General features: G+C 39.8%; 1 protein-coding gene across 1 annotated transcript in view; it reads left to right on the top strand.

The window, feature by feature from the left end:
- Window positions 1-24,236, top strand: part of LOC126235278 (uncharacterized) — a 99,360-nt gene that overhangs the window by 56,677 nt on the left and 18,447 nt on the right. The window contains exon 8 of the mRNA XM_049944036.1: window positions 18,237-18,452. Within this exon, the coding sequence (XP_049799993.1) occupies window positions 18,237-18,452 (216 nt within the window). The remainder of the gene's footprint in view (window positions 1-18,236; window positions 18,453-24,236) is intronic.

Below are 24,236 nucleotides of genomic sequence, written 5' to 3'. Positions count from 1 at the left end.
CGAAGTTTCTGTATATATACACCCTGTGTAAAAGGACTACAGTTCATGTTATGTACCTGCAAGTATGATAATATATATCTAAAAACAAAGATGATGTGACTTACCAAATGAAAGTGCTGGCAGGTCGACAGACACACAAACAAACACAAACATACACACAAAATTCAAGCTTTCGCAACAAACTGTTGCCTCATCAGGAAAGAGGGAAGGAGAGGGAAAGACGAAAGGATGTGGGTTTTAAGGGAGAGGGTAAGGAGTCATTCCAATCCCGGGAGCGGAAAGACTTACCTTAGGGGGAAAAAAGGATGGGTATACACTCGCACACACACACATATTCATCCACACATATGCAGACACAAGCAGACATATTTAAAGACAAAGAGTTTGGGCAGAGATGTCAGTCGAGGCAGAAGTGCAGAGGCAAAGATGTTGTTGAATGACAGGTGAGGTATGAGTGGCGGCAACTTGAAATTAGCGGAGATTGAGGCCTGGTGGATAACGGGAAGAGAGGATATATTGAAGAGCAAGTTCCCATCTCCGGAGTTCGGATAGGTTGGTGTTAGTGGGAAGTATCCAGATAACCCGGACGGTGTAACACTGTGCCAAGATGTGCTGGCCGTGCACCGAGGCATGTTTAGCCACAGGGTGATCCTCATTACCAACAAACACTGTCTGCCTGTGTCCATTCATGCGAATGGACAGTTTGTTGCTGGTCATTCCCACATAGAATGCGTCACAGTGTAGGCAGGTCAGTTGGTAGATCACGTGGGTGCTTTCACACGTGGCTCTGCCTTTGATCGTGTACACCTTCCGGGTTACAGGACTGGAGTAGGTGGTGGTGGGAGGGTGCATGGGACAGGTTTTACACCGGGGGCGGTTACAAGGGTAGGAGCCAGAGGGTAGGGAAGGTGGTTTGGGGATTTCATAGGGATGAACTAAGAGGTTACGAAGGTTAGGTGGACGGCGGAAAGACACTCTTGGTGGAGTGGGGAGGATTTCATGAAGGATGGATCTCATTTCATGGCAGGATTTGAGGAAGTCGTATCCCTGCTGGAGAGCCACATTCAGAATCTGATCCAGTCCCGGAAAGTATCCTGTCACAAGTGGGGCACTTTTGTGGTTCTTCTGTGGGAGGTTCTGGGTTTGAGAGGATGAGGAAGTGGCTCTGGTTATTTGCTTCTGTACCAGGTCGGGAGGGTAGTTGCGGGATGCGAAAGCTGTTGTCAGATTGCTGGTGTAATGCTTCAGGGATTCCGGACTGGAGCAGATTCGTTTGCCACGAAGACCTAGGTTGTAGGGAAGGGACCGTTTGATGTGGAATGGGTGGCAGCTGTCGTAATGGAGGTACTGTTGCTTGTTGGTGGGTTTGATGTGGATGGACGTGTGAAGCTGGCCATTGGACAGGTGGAGGTCAACATCAAGGAAAGTGGCATGGGATTTGGAGTAGGACCAGGTGAATCTGATGGAACCAAAGGAGTTGAGGTTGGAGAGGAAATTCTGGAGTTCTTCTTCACTGTGAGTCCAGATCATGAAGATGTCATCAATAAATCTGTACCAAACTTTGGGTTGGCAGGCCTGGGTAACCAAGAAGGCTTCCTCTAAGCGACCCATGAATAGGTTGGCATACGAAGGGGCCATCCTGGTACCCATGGCTGTTCCCTTTAATTGTTGGTATGTCTGGCCTTCAAAAGTGAAAAAGTTATGGGTCAGGATGAAGCTGGCTAAGGTAATGAGGAAAGAGGTTTTAGGTAGGGTGGCAGGTGATCGGCATGAAAGGAAGTGCTCCATCGCAGCGTGGCCCTGGACGTGCGGGATATTTGTGTATAAGGAAGTGGCATCTATGGTTACAAGGATGGTTTCTGGGGGTAACGGATTGGGTAAGGATTCCAGGCGTTTGAGAAAGTGGTTGGTGTCTTTGATGAAGGATGGGAGACTGCACATAATGGGTTGAAGGTGTTGATCTACGATAACTTTTTCACTTTTGAAGGCCAGACATACCAACAATTAAAGGGAACAGCCATGGGTACCAGGATGGCCCCTACGCACGCCAACCTATTCATGGGTCGCTTAGAGGAAGCCTTCTTGGTTACCCAGGCCTGCCAACCCAAAGTTTGGTACAGATTTATTGATGACATCTTCATGATCTGGACTCACAGTGAAGAAGAACTCCAGAATTTCCTCTCCAACCTCAACTCCTTTGGTTCCATCAGATTCACCTGGTCCTACTCCAAATCCCATGCCACTTTCCTTGATGTTGACCTCCACCTGTCCAATGGCCAGCTTCACACGTCCATCCACATCAAACCCACCAACAAGCAACAGTACCTCCATTACGACAGCTGCCACCCATTCCACATCAAACGGTCCCTTCCCTACAGCCTAGGTCTTCGTGGCAAACGAATCTGCTCCAGTCCGGAATCCCTGAAGCATTACACCAACAATCTGACAACAGCTTTCGCATCCCGCAACTACCCTCCCGACCTGGTACAGAAGCAAATAACCAGAGCCACTTCCTCATCCTCTCAAACCCAGAACCTCCCACAGAAGAACCACAAAAGTGCCCCACTTGTGACAGGATACTTTCCGGGACTGGATCAGATTCTGAATGTGGCTCTCCAGCAGGGATACGACTTCCTCAAATCCTGCCCTGAAATGAGATCCATCCTTCATGAAATCCTCCCCACTCCACCAAGAGTGTCTTTCCACCGTCCACCTAACCTTCGTAACCTCTTAGTTCATCCCTATGAAATCCCCAAACCACCTTCCCTACCCTCTGGCTCCTACCCTTGTAACCGCCCCCGGTGTAAAACCTGTCCCATGCACCCTCCCACCACCACCTACTCCAGTCCTGTAACCCGGAAGGTGTACACGATCAAAGGCAGAGCCACGTGTGAAAGCACCCACGTGATCTACCAACTGACCTGCCTACACTGTGACGCATTCTATGTGGGAATGACCAGCAACAAACTGTCCATTCGCATGAATGGACACAGGCAGACAGTGTTTGTTGGTAATGAGGATCACCCTGTGGCTAAACATGCCTCGGTGCACGGCCAGCACATCTTGGCACAGTGTTACACCGTCCGGGTTATCTGGATACTTCCCACTAACACCAACCTATCCGAACTCCGGAGATGGGAACTTGCTCTTCAATATATCCTCTCTTCCCGTTATCCACCAGGCCTCAATCTCCGCTAATTTCAAGTTGCCGCCACTCATACCTCACCTGTCATTCAACAACATCTTTGCCTCTGCACTTCTGCCTCGACTGACATCTCTGCCCAAACTCTTTGTCTTTAAATATGTCTGCTTGTGTCTGCATATGTGTGGATGAATATGTGTGTGTGTGCGAGTGTATACCCATCCTTTTTTCCCCCTAAGGTAAGTCTTTCCGCTCCCGGGATTGGAATGACTCCTTACCCTCTCCCTTAAAACCCACATCCTTTCGTCTTTCCCTCTCCTTCCCTCTTTCCTGATGAGGCAACAGTTTGTTGCGAAAGCTTGAATTTTGTGTGTATGTTTGTGTTTGTTTGTGTGTCTGTCGACCTGCCAGCACTTTCATTTGGTAAGTCACATCATCTTTGTTTTTAGATATATATTTCCTACGTGGAATGTTTCCCTCTATTATAACCAAGTATGATAATACATATTCATACAGTCCCTCACATAATTTTAGATGGCTACTTAATCCCACAGTGTTCTCTTTTTTTATTGGCAGCACACTATCTTTATTATTAGGAAATGTTTCAGTGCAGGTGAAAGAATGTCGTCATACTTTTTTTTTTTAACTTGGAAATATATATGAACAGATAATATTTAGCGAATTGTTTTCTGTGGAAAAACTGAGGATGTCTGAAACAATCTATTGTTGTCATTTTATAATAGTTTTTATGTGTCTATGTAATACATGCTACAAATTGCAAACAATGCATATCCATTGAATTTTGTATTTAATTTACACCTTTATACTGAATAACACTTATATCAGAGAAAAATGAAAAAAATAACACACACACACACACACACACACACACACAGACACACACACACACACACACACACACACACACACACACACAGTGATTGTGGGCAGTAGGGCAGTACAGGATTCAAGACAATGCTTCAAAGGTGCATAAAATGGATCATGCAGCAACACTATGTTGTGCATGAAAATGCTGAGGCAATGACAGTTGTGTCTGACTTGCAGTCATTTCTGACATTGGACTTGTGAATAAAAATTGTAGACAATCCAGAGTAGTGTTACCTAAACACATTCATGCAAGTAACTAAATTAATTCATGTTCATTTAGTGGACCTGCAAGAAAATGGATTCTTCTTCTTCAAAGCTGGCCAACTTAGTGGGTGTAAGTTGTCAGCCAGGTGTTAACGTTGGGTAATTATCCAAAGAAAATTTACATTTTCATTGACCTGGTTCTCAATGGTAGCGGCATATAGTTTAATGACTGGATAGCCACATCAAATTACCATCTAGTACTGCTCATACAATAAATTAGAACAAATTATGCAGCCAGGACATCATCAAACACTGCCAGCTATTAGTTGCTGGAAACTGAATTACAAGTAAATCTACATCTACAGCTACATCTACCTCTGCATTTAGATACATACTCTGCAAGCCACCATACAGTGCATGGTAAAGGGTATCCTATATCATTACTGGTCATTTCCTTTTCTGTTCAACTTGCAGAGAAAATGACAGTCTATATGCCTCCATATGACCCACAATTTCTCGTATCTTGTCTTTGTGGTCCTTTTGCGAAATGTATTTTGGTGGCAGTAGAATCATTCTATTATCAGCTTCAAATGCCAGTTCTCTAAATTTTCTCAGTAGTGTTTCTTGAAAAGAATATTGACTTCTCTCCAGCCGTTCCCATTTGAATACCTGAAGCATCTCCATAATACTGGCGTGTTGTTCAGGCCAATGAGTACAAATCTAGTAGCCAGCCTCTGAATTGCTTCAATGTCTTCCTTTAATCTGATCTGGTGTGGATCCCAAAAACTCAAGCAGTATTCTAGAGCAGTTTCCTTTATAAATGAACCATGCTTTCCCAAAATTCTCCGAATAAACTGAGGTCAGCCATTCATCTTCTCTACCAGAGTCTTCAAATGCTTGTTTAATTTCATATTGCTTTGCAGTATTACGTCTGGATATTTAAACGGTGTGACTGTGTCAAGCAGGACACTACCAGCACTGTATTTAAACATTAGAAGTTTGTTTTTCCTACTCATCTGCATTAACTTACAGTTTCTAAATTTAGAGCTATCTGCCATTGTCACATCAACTATAAATTTTGTCTAAGTCATCTCGTATCCTTCTACTGTCACTCAACAATGACACCTTCCCATACATCACAGTATCATCACCAAACAGCCACATATTGTTGCCCCACCTGTCCACCAGATCATTTATGTACATAGAAAATAACAGCAGAGTATCACTCTTTCTTGGGACACTCTTGGTGATATCCTGGTCTCTGATGAACACTCACCATCGAAGGAAATGTGCTGAGTTCTATAACTTGAGCCACTCACATATTTGGGAAACTATTCCACATGCTTGTACCTTTGTTGACAGTTTGCAGTGGGGCACTGTGTCAAATGCTTTTCAGAAATCTAGAAATATGGAATGGAATGCCTGTTGCTGTTCATCCTTAGTTTGCAGTATACCACATGAGAAGAAAGTAAGTTGAGTTTTGCATGAGCGATGCTTTCTAAAACCATGCTGATTCGTGGACAGAAGCTCTTTGTTCTGAAGGAAATTTGTTATATTCAAACTCAGAATATGTTCAAGACTTCAGCAGCAAGCCAATGTTAAGGATATTGGTCTTTAATTTTGTGAGTCCTTTCTTTTACTCTTCTTATATACAGGAGCCACCTGCCCTTTCTTCCAGTCTGTAAGACTTGGTGCTTGGCGAGAGATTAATGATAAATGCAAGCTAAGTAAGGGGCCAATATCATAGATATGTGGGCCACCTATCTTACAAAGCTTTTATATACAAAATTAGGCCTACTGACATTAGTAAAAGATACTGTGCAATTATTATTATTATTATTATTATTATTATTTATTTTATTTTATTTTATTACAAGAAAATTTTGTTGTATGCCCTCATCTGTCACAACTATATGAACCTCAAAATCAAGTGATCAGTGTCAAAAACAATTCAGTGGGACTTTTGACATTGTTTGTCCCCCACAAGAGAATCAAGATCTGGATTAAAATTGTTAATTTTAGCCTCAAATTACTCTCTACATTCAGTCTATTTCTGTACCTATTTTTTGAGAAAAGTAAGGTTGAAAAGGCTCGTTCACACAGATAGGTCCTCTAAAAGCCCATCAAATACTTGCCAAACACTTATCCGAGATGAGACTGGTGGTGGTGTGTGTGTGTGTGTGTGTGTGTGTTTTTTCCCAAAAAATGAGTTTAGAGACTGGTTACATGATATTTCAATTAACATTAATGAGTCTTCTTCAGCTGATGACATTTCTTCAAATGGATTTCTGATCCATTGAATTTCACCCTCTTTTTTAGGAAGTAATTCCTAAAAGAAACATGAAAATGCTTAGATATTGCTGTAGTAAGTCTAGTTGGTTGATTTCTCATTCATATGAGTGAAGAACAAAATGTATAATTACAGTTTCAGATAAGTAACTAAAATCAGTTATTATTAGTTTTGAAAACTGCATGTTCAAAAAATTAACAGTTTTAAATAAAGGTACTGTTTAAAGGAAATTAGTGCTCTGTTATGATTGTAGCTGATATTTTATCAATTTTGATTTTGTTGGTTTCCAGAAAATCATGTTAGAGTGAAAATATGCCAAAGGAATCTTGTTACATTTTGACCCCATGGTTGAAGTTTCATTAATGTTGCTTCTGCTTTATCTTGCAGAGTTATTAAGAATGTTAAAGGCACCAAATATATTTGCCAGTATGCCAGCCATGTGAACCACTCTTCACTGGTTACATACTCTAAGTAGCAACTTGCAAGTTTTCCATCACAATTCCCACCTATAAGTAAAATCCTGACAGAATTTGTGCCTTGACAACCACCAAACTTCACAGTGAAATGGAAGCTGTGTGTGTCCATCACTCATTTCATCATGCAAAATACCAAGCAGTCACAAGCTTTTAGACCTTGCTTTAATGAACATGACAATTTCTATTGCATCATCAAGAGCTTTTTGGTACATACAGGTGACCACTGAACCAAGGAAGCAACTAACCTAACTTGGCAACTAAGCTACAGTATGAATACCAGGCACAGCTCATCCAATCAGTTCACAAACCTAGACACATTGAACATTTTATTTCATTTCCTTTCACAAATTTATCAATAGATCTGAAAGTCTCTTCACAGGTGTTTTCATTGGAAAAGACTGAAAAAATGACAGTCATTCTTCAATACTGATATTCAACTCATAACAGCCAAAAGCTAATAAATTAGCATGGCCAGCAATGTCTGTACTCTTATCAAGCTGCAGCAAAAAAAAATTCAGTTTGTATCAGAGCAGTAATGACAACTTCTTTCACATTTTTGGTGATTCATCAGTTCTCTTCACGGTTGTTTTTGATAACAGAATTTCATTTATTTTTGCGTACATTTCTCATCAAACAAAGCATACTTATCATCGTTCTTTTCCCAAGATGTGAGCTGATCCCTTCTTTGCAATTAAAAATGATAGCCCGTAAGAATCTCTGGTACTTAGCATATTTCGTTTTGAAGACTTTTCCTTGGTGGATTTAATCATAGAACAACTTCTTTTCTTGACTTGAAAGAATACAAGAGATTTACCTACATATTCATGATGCTTAGTTGATATATGTCTTTCAAGTTTTGATAGTCTGATTCACTTGATAGCATTTTTAAACAAGTCACACACTGTGGCATAGACTCTTCCTTGGCACCAGAATATGTAAAACCTTGTTTTAAAAAGTCAGAGTCACATTTATGAAAATACGTTTCAGTCTTTTTGGTATTTTGCTGCTACTTGTGCTCAATCATTGACAACCTCAGTACTTACAAAATCTGATGTGGCAATTCCTTCATCACTTCACTGGTTCATCTTACGGCAAGACCCCATCCGAAAAAAGGATCCATAGTGATGTATCTACAGGGTGTTTCAAAAATGACCGGTATATTTGAAACGGCAATAAAAACTAAACGAGCAGCGATAGAAATACACCGTTTGTTGCAATATGCTTGGGACAACAGTACATTTTCAGGCGGACAAACTTTCGAAATTACAGTAGTTACAATTTTCAACAACAGATGGCGCTGCAAGTGATGTGAAAGATATAGAAGACAACGCAGTCTGTGGGTGCGCCATTCTGTACGTCGTCTTTCTGCTGTAAGCGTGTGCTGTTCACAACGTGCAAGTGTGCTGTAGACAACATGGTTTATTCCTTAGAACAGAGGATTTTTCTGGTGTTGGAATTCCACCGCCTAGAACACAGTGTTGTTGCAACAAGACGAAGTTTTCAATGGAGGTTTAATGTAACCAAAGGACCGAAAGGCGATACAATAAAGGATCTGTTTGAAAAATTTTAACGGACTGGGAACGTGACGGATGAACGTGCTGGAAAGGTAGGGCGACCGCGTATGGCAACCACAGAGGGCAACGCGCAGCTAGTGCAGCAGGTGATCCAACAGCGGCCTCGGGTTTCCATTTGCTGTGTTGCAGCTGCGGTCCAAATGACGCCAACGTCCACGTATCGTCTCATGCGCCAGAGTTTACACCTCTATCCATACAAAATTCAAACGCGGCAACCCCTCAGTGCCGCTACCATTGCTGCACGAGAGACATTCGCTAACGATATAGTGCACAGGATTGATGACGGCGATATGCATGTGAGCAGCAGTTGGTTTACTGACGAAGCTTACTTTTACCTGGATGGCTTCGTCAATAAACAGAACTGGCGCATATGGGGAACCGAAAAGCCCCATGTTGCAGTCTCATCGTCCCTGCATCCTCAAAAAGTACTGGTCTGGGCCGCCATTTCTTCCAAAGGAATCATTGGCCCATTTTTCAGATCCGAAACGATTACTGCATCACGCTATCTGGACATTCTTCGTGAATTTGTGGCGGTACAAACAGCCTTAGATGACACTGCGAACACCTCGTGGTTTATGCAAGATGGTGCCCGGCCACATCGCACGGCCGACGTCTTTAATTTCCTGAATGAATATTTCGATGATCGTGTGATTGCTTTGGGCTATCCGAAACATACAGGAGGCGGCATGGATTGGCCTCCTTATTCGCCAGACATGAACCCCTGTGACTTCTTTCTGTGGGGACACTTGAAAGACCAGGTGTACCGCCAGAATCCAGAAACAATTGAACAGCTGAAGCAGTACATCTCATCTGCATGTGAAGCCATTCTGCCAGACACGTTGTCAAAGGTTTCGGGTAATTTCATTCAGAGACTACGCCATATTATTGCTACGCATGGTGGATATGTGGAAAATATCGTACTATAGAGTTTCCCAGACCGCAGCGCCATCTGTTGTTGAAAATTGTAACTACTGTAATTTCGAAAGTTTGTCTGCCTGAAAATGTACTGTTGTCCCAAGCATATTGCAACAAACGGTGTATTTCTATCGCTGCTCGTTTAGTTTTTATTGCCGTTTCAAATATACCGGTCATTTTTGAAACACCCTGTATATTGATGTAAAGTAGCACTAGCTAATAACAGTCACATCCCTACAACACAATGCAGTCACTGTCTACAGGTGGGTTTGCACATACAAGAGACGGAGCAGTGCTGTAACCGGGCCATGATTCCACTGATGTAGCTAGAAGTATTGTTGTAGGAATTTACATGGCAGTGTTCACACTCATCCTTGGCATGACCATGACAGTGCAAACTATGCTCGCTGTCACTGTGTCTATGTGTCACTCATTGTCTTCAGTTTCATATTAACATATCCCTTCTTTAATGAGTTTCCTTATGTTGTCACAAAAATTCTGAAACACTGTTAGATGTATTTTGACCCACTGGGAAATTGCTCATATAATATTAAATTCTAGTTGTAAAAGTGTACCTCAGTTGTTAGAGATTTTTTATGCCTCCATTGTTAATGATTACCCATCAGAGCTAGAAATTTTTAAGAAAATATACAGAGATAATAGTATTTCGAAGTCGCTACGACCTTAGTCATTGCAGTCATCCATACAGTTTGAAATGTATCTCTTTGCCTTCAAACCTCATTATCTCCGCATGTGCAAACAGAATATGCTTGCATTAATGTTTCTTCTGTTGCAGTTTTGTAAAAAACTGTTGAAGACAGTGAACAATACACACATGTCAGATGCCAGCTATAACAGTGCATAAATTATATGCAGACTGACTTTTCAGTGTATTCTGAAATTTTTTCTATGAAAATTAAAGGCAATATTCAGCAACAGTTTTCTCTTTTTCTCTCTCTCTTTCTTTATTTTGCAATGACTTAGCTATAAAAATTATTGTACATGCCACAATTCAGTATCTGAATATCAGTGCTACAAACTTGCACAAATACGGATTCTATTAACAGCCAAATATAAGAAAAAGTCCGTGAATACTATATCAGCATCATCTCCACAGGAACTGAGTGAGATGATATAGTAGCTGACACCCTGAATTTGCATTCAAGACAACTGGGTTCAGTTCTTGGGTTGGCCTTTCAGACATCAGTTTTCTGCAGTCACCCAAGCAAGTGCCAGTATGGTACCTTAAAAGGGCCATGCCCACCTCCTTCCCTGAAGTAGTATGAAATTCAAGCAAAGCTCCATCTCTAGACATCTTAGCTGTGTAGCAGTGGATGGGAGGTAGCATAACAATCTTCCTTCCTCCTGTCTTGTTGTGGCTGGATATTGAATGAGCAATTCAAGCAAGTCATCCTTGTGAACAATTGCATCTGACAAACTACTAACACAACAAATTACAATCAGATTGTGGCATGTTATGTGCTAAAGCCATGAGCAAACAGCTAAGGCTGCACATTAGACATGTAGTGCAGTCTGTAGGTGTGCAGATTTTATTTTATTTTATTTATTTTTTTTAAAGGAGGGGCAGGGTAGATTTTGTATGATAAAATGGATCATTACCTGGTGAATGGTATTGGATAGCTATAGTGCATTTTCACTCTTATTTAATTCTGTACTTACTGACCCTGGCAACTGATGAGTCAAACCCCTGAAGCTTCCAATAATTTTTATATTGTCTTTTGAATGTTGACCAGTGTTCACGGCCCAGTGCCACACTGCCCATGGCCCTTAAGTGGACTGTGGCCCATGGTTTGGGAATTGCTTTTGTAAAACCAAATTGGAATTCCATTTAGACTTGTTCACTTATTTGGTTTCTACTCTTTCAACTGTTTCTTTATTCCAGGGATGCCTATTACTATGTCATCCATACAGGATTCTTTGTGATAGTCACATGATGGTATGTTTGTATGATTCTCCTGTGTGAAGAATGTTATATGCAAAATTTAAAGCTTTGGCTTTCCTTTTGCTGTCACACCAGACTACTCAATGAGTGACTGGATAGAAATCTCAGAGCCCCTTAGCAATTTCATGTAGGACCAGAATTCTCACAGATTCTCAGTCAGATCTTTTGCTAAGGTATGACGGCATTAGTTGTTGCATGTTTCAGGCATAGATCTTTTTATAGAACATGAATCTCTACTAACTTTTGACAGTCATCATTTGCATGTTGTTTTTTGAACAAAGAGTGCAACAGCCATTGCTTCCTCAGCATTTTCCGAATTTCATCGTTAAACCACGACAGGTCTTTTCCATCCCTAATCCACTTACTTGCCACATACTTCTCCAGAGCATGATTTACAATCTGTTTAAACTTTGCCCATAATTCTTGTACATCCATCATACCAGAACTTAATGATGTCAGTTCATTGTCTAAGTGAGATGCTAACAACTCCTTATCTGCTCTTCCAAGTAGAGACACTCTCCTAGCTTTCTTGACTGATTTATTAACTTTAGTTACCATAGTTACTATGTGCCCCTTGGCACATTTCTCTCACATCTAATTACTATGAAGGCTGTGTGAACTGAAGTAATAAAAGACTCAAATGAAAGGTTAATGGCTCTCAGCTATGTTTAATAATGAGAGCAGACCTTTACCTGGTGGCAGTGATTTTCATTTGCAAGTCCAGCTTCAACCACCATAATGGCAGCTGGAAGAATGTATCAGGCAACAATACAGGAACAACTCCAGGCATGATGTTGTTATGAGCCATGGTACTGTATGACTGAATTCATCTGATTTTTGTTGAGAGAACACTAATCACAAAAGTACATCCAAGTCATCTCCAGCTTAATCCGTTGTCATCCTTATACAGTGACTGCAACTGAGCGAGGTGGCACAATGGTCAGCACATTGGATTCGCATTTTGGAGGATGATGGTTCAAATCCCCATCTCACTAACCACATTTAGGTTTTCTGTGATTTCCCTAAATTGCTAGAGTCAAATGTCAGGACAGTTCCTTGAAAGGGGCATCGCTGATATCCTACCCCATCCTTTCCTATTCTGAGCTTGCAATTTGTTTTTTATGACCACAATGTTGATGGGGCATTAAAATCTAATCTTCCCTTCTTCCTTATAGTGTTTTGGAGATGTGCTCTACCAACTGAGCTACCCAAGCATGATTCATGCCCCATCCTCACAGCTTTATTCTGCCAGTACCTCGTCTCCTACCTTCCAAACTTTACAGAAGCTCTCCTGCGAACCTTGCAGAACTAGCACTCCAAAAAGAAAAGATATTGCGGAGACATGGCTTAGCCACAGCCTGGGGGATGTTTCCAGAATGAGATTTTCACTCTGCAGTGGAGTGTGCACTGATACGAAACTTCCTGGAAGATTAAAACTGTATGTTGGACTGAGACTCGAACTCAGGACCTTTGCCTTTGGCGGGCAAGTGCTCTACCAACTGAGCTACCCAAGCACTCCTCATGCCCCATCCTCACAGCTTTATTCTGCCGGTACCTCATCTCCTACCTTCCAAACTTTACAGAAGCTCTCCTGCGAACCTTGCAGAACTAGCACTCCTGAAAGAAAGGATATTGCGGAGATATGGCTTAGCCACAGCCTGGGGGATGTTTCCAGAATGAGATTTTCACTCTGCAGTGGAGTGTGCACTGGTATGAAACTTCCTGGCAGATTAAAACTGTGTGCTGGACCAAGACTCGAACTCGGGACCTATGCCTTTCGCGGGCAAGTGCTCTACCAGCTTACCTACCCAAGCACTCCTCACGCCCCATCCTCACTGCTTTATTCTGCCAGTACCTCGTCTCCTACCTTCCAAACTTTACATAAGCTCTCCTACGAACCTTACAGAGCTAGCACTCCTGAAAGAAAGGATATTGTGGAGACATGGCTAAGCTACAGCCTGGGGGAAGTTTCCAGAATGAGATTTTCACTCTGCAGTGGAGTGTGCGCTGATATGAAACTTCCTGGCAGATTAAAACTGTGTGCCAGACCGAGACTCGAACTCAGGACCTATGCCTATCGCGGGCAAGTGCTCTACCAACTGAACTACCCAAGCACGACTCACTTTGATTATGAAATTGGAAATTTTTAGAAAAATAAAATACTAATGGAAAATAGAAAAATTGTTGTTGTTGTGGTCTTCAGTCCTGAGACTGGTTTGATGTAGCTCTCCATGCTACTCTATCCCGTGCAAACTTCTTCATCTCCCAGTACCTACTGCAGCCTACATCCTTCAGAATCTGCTTAGTGTATTCATCTCTAAGTCTTCCTCTACAATTTTTACCCTCCACGCTGCCCTCCAATACTAAATTGGTGATCCCTTGATGTCTCAGAACATGTCCTACCAACCGATCCCTTCTTCTAGTCAAGTTGTGCCACAAACTCCTCTTCTCCATAATTCTATTCAATACCTCCTCATTAGTTATGTGATCTACCCATCTAATCTTCAGCATTCTTCTGTAGCACCACATTTCGAATGCTTATATTTCACTTCTTGTCCAAACCATTAATCGTCCATGTTTCACTTCCACACATGGCTACACTCCTTACAAATACTTTCAGAAATGACTTCCTGACACTTAAATCTATACTCGATGTTAACAAATTTTTCTTCTTCAGAAACACTTTTCTTGCCATTGCCAGTCTACATTTTATATCCTCTCTACTTCAACCATCATCAGTTATTTTGCTCCCCAAATAGCAAAACTCCTTTACTACTTTAAGTGTCTCATTTCCCAATCTAATTCCCTCAGAATCACCCGACTTAATTTGACTACATTCCATTATCCTTGTTTTGCTTTTGTTGATGTTCATCTTATACCCTCCTTTCAAGACCCTGTCCATTCCGTTCAACTGCTCTTCCAAGTCCTTTGCTGTCTCTGACCGAATTACAATGTCATCGGCGAACCTCAAAGTTTTTATTTCTTTTCCATGGATTTTAATACCTCCTCCGAACTTTTCTTTTGTTTCTTTTACTGCTTGCTCAATATACAGATTGAATAACATTGGGGAGAGGCTACAACCCTGTCTCACTCCTTTCCCAACCACTGCTTCCCTTTCATGCCCCTCGACTCTTATAACTGCCATCTGCTTTCTGTACAAATTGTAAATAGCCTTTTGCGCCCTGTATTTTACCCCTGCCACCTTCAGAATTTGAAAGAGAGTATTCCAGTCAACATTGTCAAAAGCTTTCTCTAAGTCTACAAATGCTAGAAACATAGGTTTGCCTCTCCTTAATCTTTGTTCTAAGATACGTCGTAGAGTCAGTATTGCCTCACGTGTTCCAATATTTCTACGGAATCCAAACTGATCTTCCCCGAGGTCAGCTTCTACCACCTTTTCCATTCACCTGTAAAGAATTCACATCAGTATTTTGCAGCTGTGACTTATTAAGCTGATAGTTCGGTAATTTTCACATCTGTCAACACCTGCTTTCTTTGGGATAGGAATTATTATGTTCTTCTTGAAGTCTGAGGGAATTTCGCCTGTCTTATTCATCTTGCTTATCAGATGGTAGAGTTTTGTCAGGACTGGCTCTCCCAAGGCTGTCAGTAGTTCTAATAGAATGTTGTCTACTCCCTGGGCCTTGTTTCGACTCAGGTCTTTCAGTGCTCTGTCAGACTCTTCACGCAGTATCATATCTCCCATTTCATCTTCATCTACATCCGCTTCCATTTCCATAATATTGTCCTCAAGTACATCACCCTTGTATAGACCCTCTATATACTCCTTCCACCTTTCTGCTTTCCCTTCTTTACTTAGAACTGGGTTTCCATCTGAGCTCTTGATATTCATACAAGTGGTTCTCTTTTCTCCAAAGGTCTCTTTAATTTTCCTGCAGGCAGTATCTATCTTACCCCTAGTGAGATAAGCCTCTACATCCTTACATTTGTCCTCTAGCCATCCCTGCTTAGCCATTTTGCACTTCCTGTCGATCTCATTTTTGAGATGTTTGTATTCCTTTTTACCTGATTCATTTACTCCATTATTGTATTTTCTCGTTTCATCAATTAAATTCATTATCTCTTCTATTACCAAAGGTTTTCTACTAGCCCTCGTCTTTTTACCTACTTGATCCTCTGCTGCCTTCACTATTTCATCCCTCAAAGCTACCCATTCTTCTTCTACTGTATTTCTTTCCCCCATTCCTGTCAATTGTTCCCTTATCCTCTCCCTGAAACTCTGTACAACCTCTGGTTCTTTCAGTTTATCCAAGTCCCATCTCCTTAAATTCCCACCTTTTTGCAGTTTCTTCAGTTTTAATCTACAGTTCATAACCAATAGATTGTGGTCAGAGTCCACATCTGTCCCTGGAAATGGTTTACAATTTAAAACCTGGTTCCTAAATCTTTGTCTTACCATTATATAATCTATCTGAAACCTTCTAGTATCTCCAGGGTTCTTCCATGTATACAGTCTTCTTTCATGTATCTTGAACCAAGTGTTAGCTATGATTAAGTTATGCTCCGTGCAAAATTCTACCAGGCGGCTTCCTCTTTCATTTCTTAGCCCCAATCCATATTCACCTGCTACATTTCCTTCTCTTTCTTTTCCTACTTTCGATAAAAGAATAACGGCTCTGAAATTATATGTATCAATTTAGCAAAATTAATGTATAAGCTTGCTGTAAATTTCTCTTACATGCGTTCATGATGAATCCTAAATTATGACTATTTCTTTATGAAAATTGTTTCCAAGTAAACTAATTATATTATTGTTGTGAGAAATCAGGAAATTACTCAATGAATAATAAAAGTTTTATGAATTCCTGCTTTGTTAAAAAAAATTAGATGTTTTAGAGAACTGTAGCATATGTATTACATATATAATGGGAAAAAAGAAAAATTTAAGATGTAGATGTGCTTAACTATGTCTCAAATGTTGTAACTAACATCTTTTTTGAAAGTGAGTTAGAGTCAGAATAGCATTATATCTGACCTCCTTTACCTGCTTCTTAAGTTTTTTGTGCCTTGTACTTTTTCATACCACTAGTGAACAACAAAATTCCTTGTTGTGACCACTATTGTTGTAAGTGAAGGCATCATGGGTGACACACTGAAAATTGAGGTTATGAATGGAGCACAGAAGTTATTTAATAAAGGGAACTGTCATGATGTTAATATTTGTGGGTGGTAGAACAATAAACAAAAGGGACTGAGGAGTAGTGGATGTGCTTATATATGTCAAGAAGACGTGATTCTGTTTCTGAAAAACTGCCACCTGAGAGGGTGAGTACAACTATGTTGTAGCTGCTACTCATAATGAAAAATAGTTGCTCACATATTGTGCAGCCAAAATGTTGTATTTCAGTACCAACTGCAGATTTCTAACACTTAGCCCAAAATGGAATATCTGTTTAATATATCTGCTGTAGGCCCACTCCTCTTGGCAGAGCCTAGTTTCCTACAACATAATATTTTGCCCTTACATAGAGAAACAAAACGGCCTTTCACACAGATAACTGGATTTATTTCCGATACCAAAGACAACAGTTTCTTTGTCTGTTAGATGGAACCAGGATCAAGAGGATTTCGGGGATCCCAGTGCACTAAACCAAGGTTTGTACATAGGCTTGTTCACAATAAAATTATGTCTGGCTACAAATTTCATGATGAACTACTACACTGAGGAGAAAAGTCATAACATCCTGTAGATGTGGGTTTGACCAATTTTAGTAAAGAAGCTGAGAGACACTGGGAGAAGAAACCTGCCTATAGCTAACATTTGCTTTCCCTGTCTGGTATCATAAACTTTTGCCAATCAAAAACACACAAAATGATGATTTTCTTCCCAAGCTGAAGAAAGGGATATTTATCAGCAGCTACAAAGTAAATAGTGGATTTACACATTGATCTGCAAAACTCTTTGATGGCTGAGGATGTAAAGTTCAATGTACATATTTAGTGGAATAGCAAACAAAATTGTATTAAGTTTTTCAGTGAGTCTATGTTCTGCTGCAGCTTCTTCATATTTGTATTGCAATAAACATTATCAATTTTGGCCTGTTTTGTTGTATGTTCTTGAAATAAGATTCTGTTTCTGTAATGGGTAACACTGAAAAACCAGTGTTTCAGCAGTATAACATTGTAGTTGTGCAGATAGAATATTGTTCATCCAGGAAAATTAAAGTAGTTCTATTTTTTTCAAAGATAGCACACACAATTGTGTAATAACTCTCACAAAATTATGCATAAATGCATTCTGCCTCATATACACCATCTGCATGATGAACATTCAAATAAATAACCATAGAACAGTCTTTTTCTGTAATATTTACTTTATTTTAGTTACAATGTTCTTTGGGTGACTGATTCTGCTGCAAAAAGCAAGGAACACTACCTTGCAAGACAATATTTGGCATCTGTGTCACACATTATTACAGAACTCGATTGTAACTAGAGGAATTCTTTTCAATGAGGTTTGATGATTAGTCTCTGAAAAGAGATTTGCCATATCTAGACACTTCTGAAGTTTTAAGGACTAGAATTACCTAATATAGAATATTCTTTTGTTGGCATCATAACTTTCTTTTCATTAGATCTGTGATATCCATTTTGTGTCACTGTTTACTCACATAATAAAATAAGTAAAGAAAGATGTGTTTAACTTAAAAACCTATGGTATCTCGTACATTAAATACATGTATAGTAATGTGTCTTTTATTTATGCTGAAAACTTACATGCTGCCGAGGTGATCAATATATACTATGTTCTGTTGTATGACAGGTTGTTAAGATTGATGGAGCATGGGTTAGTCAAGAGAGAATGGCATCGCTATTTTGGCAAACGGCCAGCCAGTGAGCTGCACTGTGAAGAAGCTAGTTCCAGTACTGGATTTGTGAGAATCACACTAGATGACGTATGGCCTGCAGTGAAAATGTTTGGTGTGGGTCTGACAATTGCAATACTGCTGCTACCCACTGAGCTACTAGTGAGGCAATGGTTGGTACTATTAGCAAGCAATGATTTGTTGCCTCAGAAAATGTTTTGACAAGCAAATTGTTAACATATAATGGGCTTTTAAAAAGAAATGAGCCAGAGTCTGGAATGTGCAAACCGGTGACAAGAGGGTAATATCGTGGCATGTGTAACGAGGTATGGTTCCAACCAGAGTGTGGAAGTTCACAGCCCGTCACTAAAGGGCATGCATGCACATCACATTACTATACAGAGCTAGCAGCAGCATGCGTCAATTGGCCAACTCGGCCAGTCACATTGCAAACAGTGACATGGAGGCATCAACAGAAGAGCAAAGAGGTGCTGTTTGTTTTCTAACAGTAGAAGGAGTAGAAGGAACAAACATTCATTGACAAATGTCACAAGTGTACAGCGAACACTGCATGCCCCTTGCAAGGGTCAAGGCATAGAATAAGTACTTCAGGGGAGGATGGGTGTCGTTAGATGCTGATGCACACTTTGGAGCACCACACTTCATTACCAATGGCATTGTCCAGCTGGTGGATGCACTCATTACCCGGAACCACCGAGTGACAGTAAAAGCCATAGCCACTGTGGTCGTATTGAACATCGAATGTGTTCACACCATCGTGAAGGAATGAGTGCACATGCCCAAAGTGTGTACCCACTGGGTGCCCCACAGTCTTTGACCACACCAGGAGACATGTTGAATGGCCCTTTGTCTTGCTCATCTGCAGCACTATGCTCGGGAAGGGAATGTGTTCCTGGCACGAGTGATGGCTGGAGATCAGTCATGGTGTCATCACTTCAAACCAGAATCAAAATGACAGTCTCCAGTGGAAGCGTCCAGGGTCACTACCACCAAAAAACCCAAGGCCATCCACACAAGTGCAGGGAAGGTCATGCTGATGTTCTTCTTTGGCCCCCTTCTGATTCAATTCCTGCAGCACAGGACAGCAGTGAATGCCTAGCGTTACTTGCAAACCTTGACCACCCTTAGCCAAGTTATCAAATCAAAACGCCCAGGCAATCTCACCTCTGGGGTCATTCTGCTCCATGACAATGCAAAGCCTCATACAGCCACCACAGTCGTGGCGCTCCTGCAGAAATTCAAATGGGAGGTTCTCGGCTATCCTCCATACAGTCTAGACCTCTCTTCCTGTTATTATGCTATTTTTGGTCCCCTTAAAAAGGCTCTGTTATTATGCCTCTGGCTCGTTTCTTTTTGAACACCCCTAATACATAATTTAAGAACTTCATGGCAATCAATGCTTCCATTTTTATATTAGCATAGTTTATGTGGTGCTCATTAGAGTATGAATATGAAGCATAATCCATGAAAAGGAAGCTCTAACAAAGATTGAGAGACAAAATGGTGAACTGGGTGAAAGTAAAGTATAAAGTTTATCACAGAAGTAAGTAATATGTGAGACAATGTCACATGACTGTAACAGCAATACTAGCCATTTAATACTGTATTCCACATTTTTCTTGTTACTCAGCTGTACAACTGAGGCATAAGAGCACATGCAGCTGTTGCAAGTTGTGTCCATGTAAAGCTGAAACTCACTGATGTCACCATTACACAACAGAGAGAAAAGTGTTCTTGGACAAGTCTGTAATGTGGTCTCTATTATAAGTCAATAGAGTCTGTAGAATACAGATACACATTAGCAGTAGAAGATGCTTGTTTAAATGAATTTCATTATTAGTCAAGTGAACATCTGTGTCAGTGACACACTATCACAGAATCACTAGCACACAAAACTTGCTGAAAGAAAAGAAATTATGGAATAACAACATTTCGGATTTAAAAATATAGTCATAGTAATACTAACGAAATGCACATTATAACAATTAATTGTACAAGTGTCAATAGTACCTGAGGAAAGGGGAAGACATTGGTAATGTCAGTATTTACCTAAGAGCCCCATTGAGCAACATGAACTCCATAAATGAACACCACATATGGCTTGGAAGACACACTTTATTATTATTATTATCATTATTATTACTATTTTGTAAGGCACACAAAAACTTAAAATATGGATGGTCACCAGATAAACAGGCCTGTAGTCTCTAGAGAATAACAGGTGCTGCATTTACTTGTCCACCTTGGTGACTTATAATTACTATAACACAATCAAATAAATGTTAAATAATAATATGTGAGCAATATTGCCTACCAGTTCATTAATTTCATGAATTAAATTCCCATAACACACTTAGGTGAATGTAAAGTATTCCTGTAGTAGATGAAAGGAGCTTGACAGAAAATAGTGCCCAACTTGCATATTAAAAACCAGAGTGTCACAATGAAAGCTTTCAACTCTTGTGTCCAGAACTGTGCTGAACTGATCCAGTGCCCTTAGCAGAATTATCAAAAGTTGCATCATACTCACCCCCCCCCCCCTCCCAGTCTCCTGTAAGACTATCTTTCTACAATTTTTTAAAAATAGATTAGCTGATCATATAATTTTAAACATAGCTTTAATAAAAAGTAAGTGTGATTGAGTAATATTACTTAAATGAACTGTATCAATGAAACATATCACATACAAAAAATTACACGTGTCATCATTACAAATAAATCATAGCTTGAATAAACTTTCAAAAACATTAAAAGTAAAAGAAAATCTAAATCTTACTGTTGAAGACAGCTATTGTACACTGTTTTTAGCAAGATGTCATATAAACAGCATATCTTATTTGCTCCTCACAGATAATTAATAGTGCATAAATTAATAATGAGAAAGTTAGTCAGTTATGTGTTCCATTGATCAATAGCATGGAAAACCGCTATGATGTGGAACGTGTCAAATTCATAAGAAATGCACACAGGAAACATGGTGTTTTTTTATCATTATAGTGTTATACCTAAATATTTCTATTATCTATCCCATTCCCTTAAATGGCACAAAATGCATAAATTATATCTCCAGATTTATTTACTCATATTCAAGAATTCATCTATGGTATAGAAGGAGTTGTCAAGGTGGTATGATTTCAATTTGTTTTGGAAATTATTACTGCTGTCTGTCAGACATTTCATTTGATCTGGTAATTTATCAAAACATTTTATAGCACTTTACCCCTTTCTGTGCCAAAGATAGGTTAAGTAAAGAATAGTGTAGGTCTTTCTTTTTTTTATGGTGTTGTAATCATGAATGTTGCTGTTGATTTTAAACTGGTCCATGTTGTTGAGAAAAAATTTCATTACTGAGTAAATGTACTGTGAAGCAGTTGTAAGAATTCCTAACCTTTTAAACAGATGCCTACAAGATGTGTGACTATGAACCCCGCACATTATTCTAACCACTTTCTTTTGAGCAGTGAATACCTTTTGCTAAGTGTTGAGTTGCCCCAGAATATTATTTCATATGACATCAGAGAGTGGAAGTATGCAAAGTATGTTAGTTTACTAATTTCTACATCCTCAAAATTGGCAATTATTCTGATTGCAAAAGCTGCTGAACCTAGTCGCTTTAGGAGATCCAAAATATGAATTTTCCAATTAAGATTCCCATCTATATGTACACCCAAAAACTTAGTATGCTCTACCCTGGATACTGACTTCTTTTGATGTGTTATGTTTATTGAAGGAAGTACACTTTCTGCAGCAGAAAATTGGATGTACTAAATAAAGAAAGAGGATGATCGAGTACAACTTCCTATAGGTACAAAACTCCCATAATACCATCAATCGGCCACATAAGTCTCAGTCTTTAATTCCCTTTTATTTACACAATAGATCTTACCAACTGAGTACCAAAAGTAACCACTGGAGAGGCATTTGAATCAAATATGTCCTCCATCTTTTTTTGTGTGCTTCTACCACATCACATCTTGCTCCAGACCTCAGTCAGCATAAATTAGAGTAAATTGGAAGCCTTAAATAAAATATTACATTTCCTTCAGTACCTGCTCACTGACCATACAGTTGCAGCAACAAGAACTGCATTGTCGAACATGAGTGAGCTGTGTAATGACAAGTGTGTGAATTAAGTGCACTGCTCCCACATAAAGCGTTTTAGGAATTTACATCTGTTGGGTAGGAGTCATTTCTTTATCGTGCTGCTTGGATGGAATGACACAGTAGAGGCAGCAGTCACAGGCCAAGGGAAAAGTTAAGACAAGAACACAACGGGTAGGAGAAGTCACATTCCTGTGCCTGTAGCCTTGACAGCACCTATATCACCACTTCCTCAGTATGATCTGACTTGTGTCAGCCTATTACCTATTAAATATGTACATGATGCATTGATTTTTGAACAATAGTTAATGGTGTGTTCATAACCTAAAGACCATTCATCAGTGAGTGAATGCTGCTGTTCCCTGTAAATAAGTTCATAATGTTAACCACAAATCTCATGAGCTTCTTAAATAGAGACCTAAATGAGCTCCATAAATGAACGCTACATATGGCATGGAAGGCAGACATTAAGGCTGCAGTCAGTCAGGATGATGAACTCTCATGGAAATTGATTTTATCCAAATAAGTTGGCAATATCAGCGATTTCTATGACACTTTGGTAATTTTGAAAGACTCAGGGATTTCAACTGGTTGATGAAAGACACAAATGTCTGCCTGTTGAGACATTTACCACAAAACACTGTGTGAGACTTTACTTAGGACACCAATCAGTTCTGGAGTCACTAGTTGTGAGACAGAAGTTTAAGGCACTGAGTTTTAATGTTTCTTGTTCAATCGCAACCCCATTCAATGTACACACTGATCTTGAGAGTCTTTGTTATTGCCCAGGAATTTTCATGCTGCTACATTCATCTTCTGTTGTCTGATTGCGGGTGCAACATGCATGTCAGAATATGTAACATAGCTATGCTTTCTTAGATCACTCAAAAACATAAGTGTATTTTAATTTTTGTCCCAATAAATACAGATATATTTGAACATGCATGTACTATTGATAAACACTGAAATATTACTGCTTTGTTTTCTTTTTTTTAATAATTCAGTACAACTGTAGTGACATGTACCTAAAGTGGTAGCCACAAGATGTGCCCCTTGTATAGAGAGAAAAAAAAATTTTGTCTAAGTAGTAGCACATATTACCAAATTTCATCACTACAATCAAAATGTCTATTTCTTATAGATTTTTTGTGCCATGTCAATCATTTCATCAGTCAGAATGATAAAAACAAAAGCCTTACAACAGTTTCAGGCACAATCACCACACTATATCGTGAAACATCTCTTATGAACTTTTATTTGCCATTGTTGTTGCACGTTTGCATGTATAGTTTTATCATGGTATGCCTATTCCATTATTTCAACATAGAATGTTTTTAAATTAATGATACTGCTTGTGATGTTTTATTTGCCATCATCAGTATGTATCTTCTTTCCAAAAAAGAGTAGGGTAAGTCTGCTGTTGGCACAGCATTGATTTACAGTAGTTTTTTATTGCAGTAGCATGAGTAGATGAAGTTTTCCCTAGATTTGCTATAGGTGGCCTTACTTTCATTTGATATGGTGTTGTTACAGAAAGCAAACTTATATCATATTTAAAACATCTTAACTACCTATATAAACCAAATTGATATTTTATGAATAGAATGTACATGACATTCTGTAAAATTATAGAATGTAGTAATGAACCAGATTGGTTTGTTGGTTGGCGTGGGGGAGGGGACCAAACAGCAAGGTCATCGGTCCCATTGGATTATGGAGGGATGGGAAAGGAAGTTGACTGTGCCCTTTCAAAGGTTCCATCTGGCATTTGCCTGAAGCGATTTAGGGAAATCGCAGAAAACCTAAATCAGGATGGCCGGACGCAGGTTTGAATT

This window comes from Schistocerca nitens, chromosome 1, assembly GCF_023898315.1.
Source record: "Schistocerca nitens isolate TAMUIC-IGC-003100 chromosome 1, iqSchNite1.1, whole genome shotgun sequence".
In the NCBI taxonomy this organism is placed as follows: domain Eukaryota; kingdom Metazoa; phylum Arthropoda; class Insecta; order Orthoptera; family Acrididae; genus Schistocerca; species Schistocerca nitens.
The sequence above is the reverse complement of the archived record's forward strand: the minus strand, read 5'-3'. Positions and strand labels throughout refer to the sequence as shown.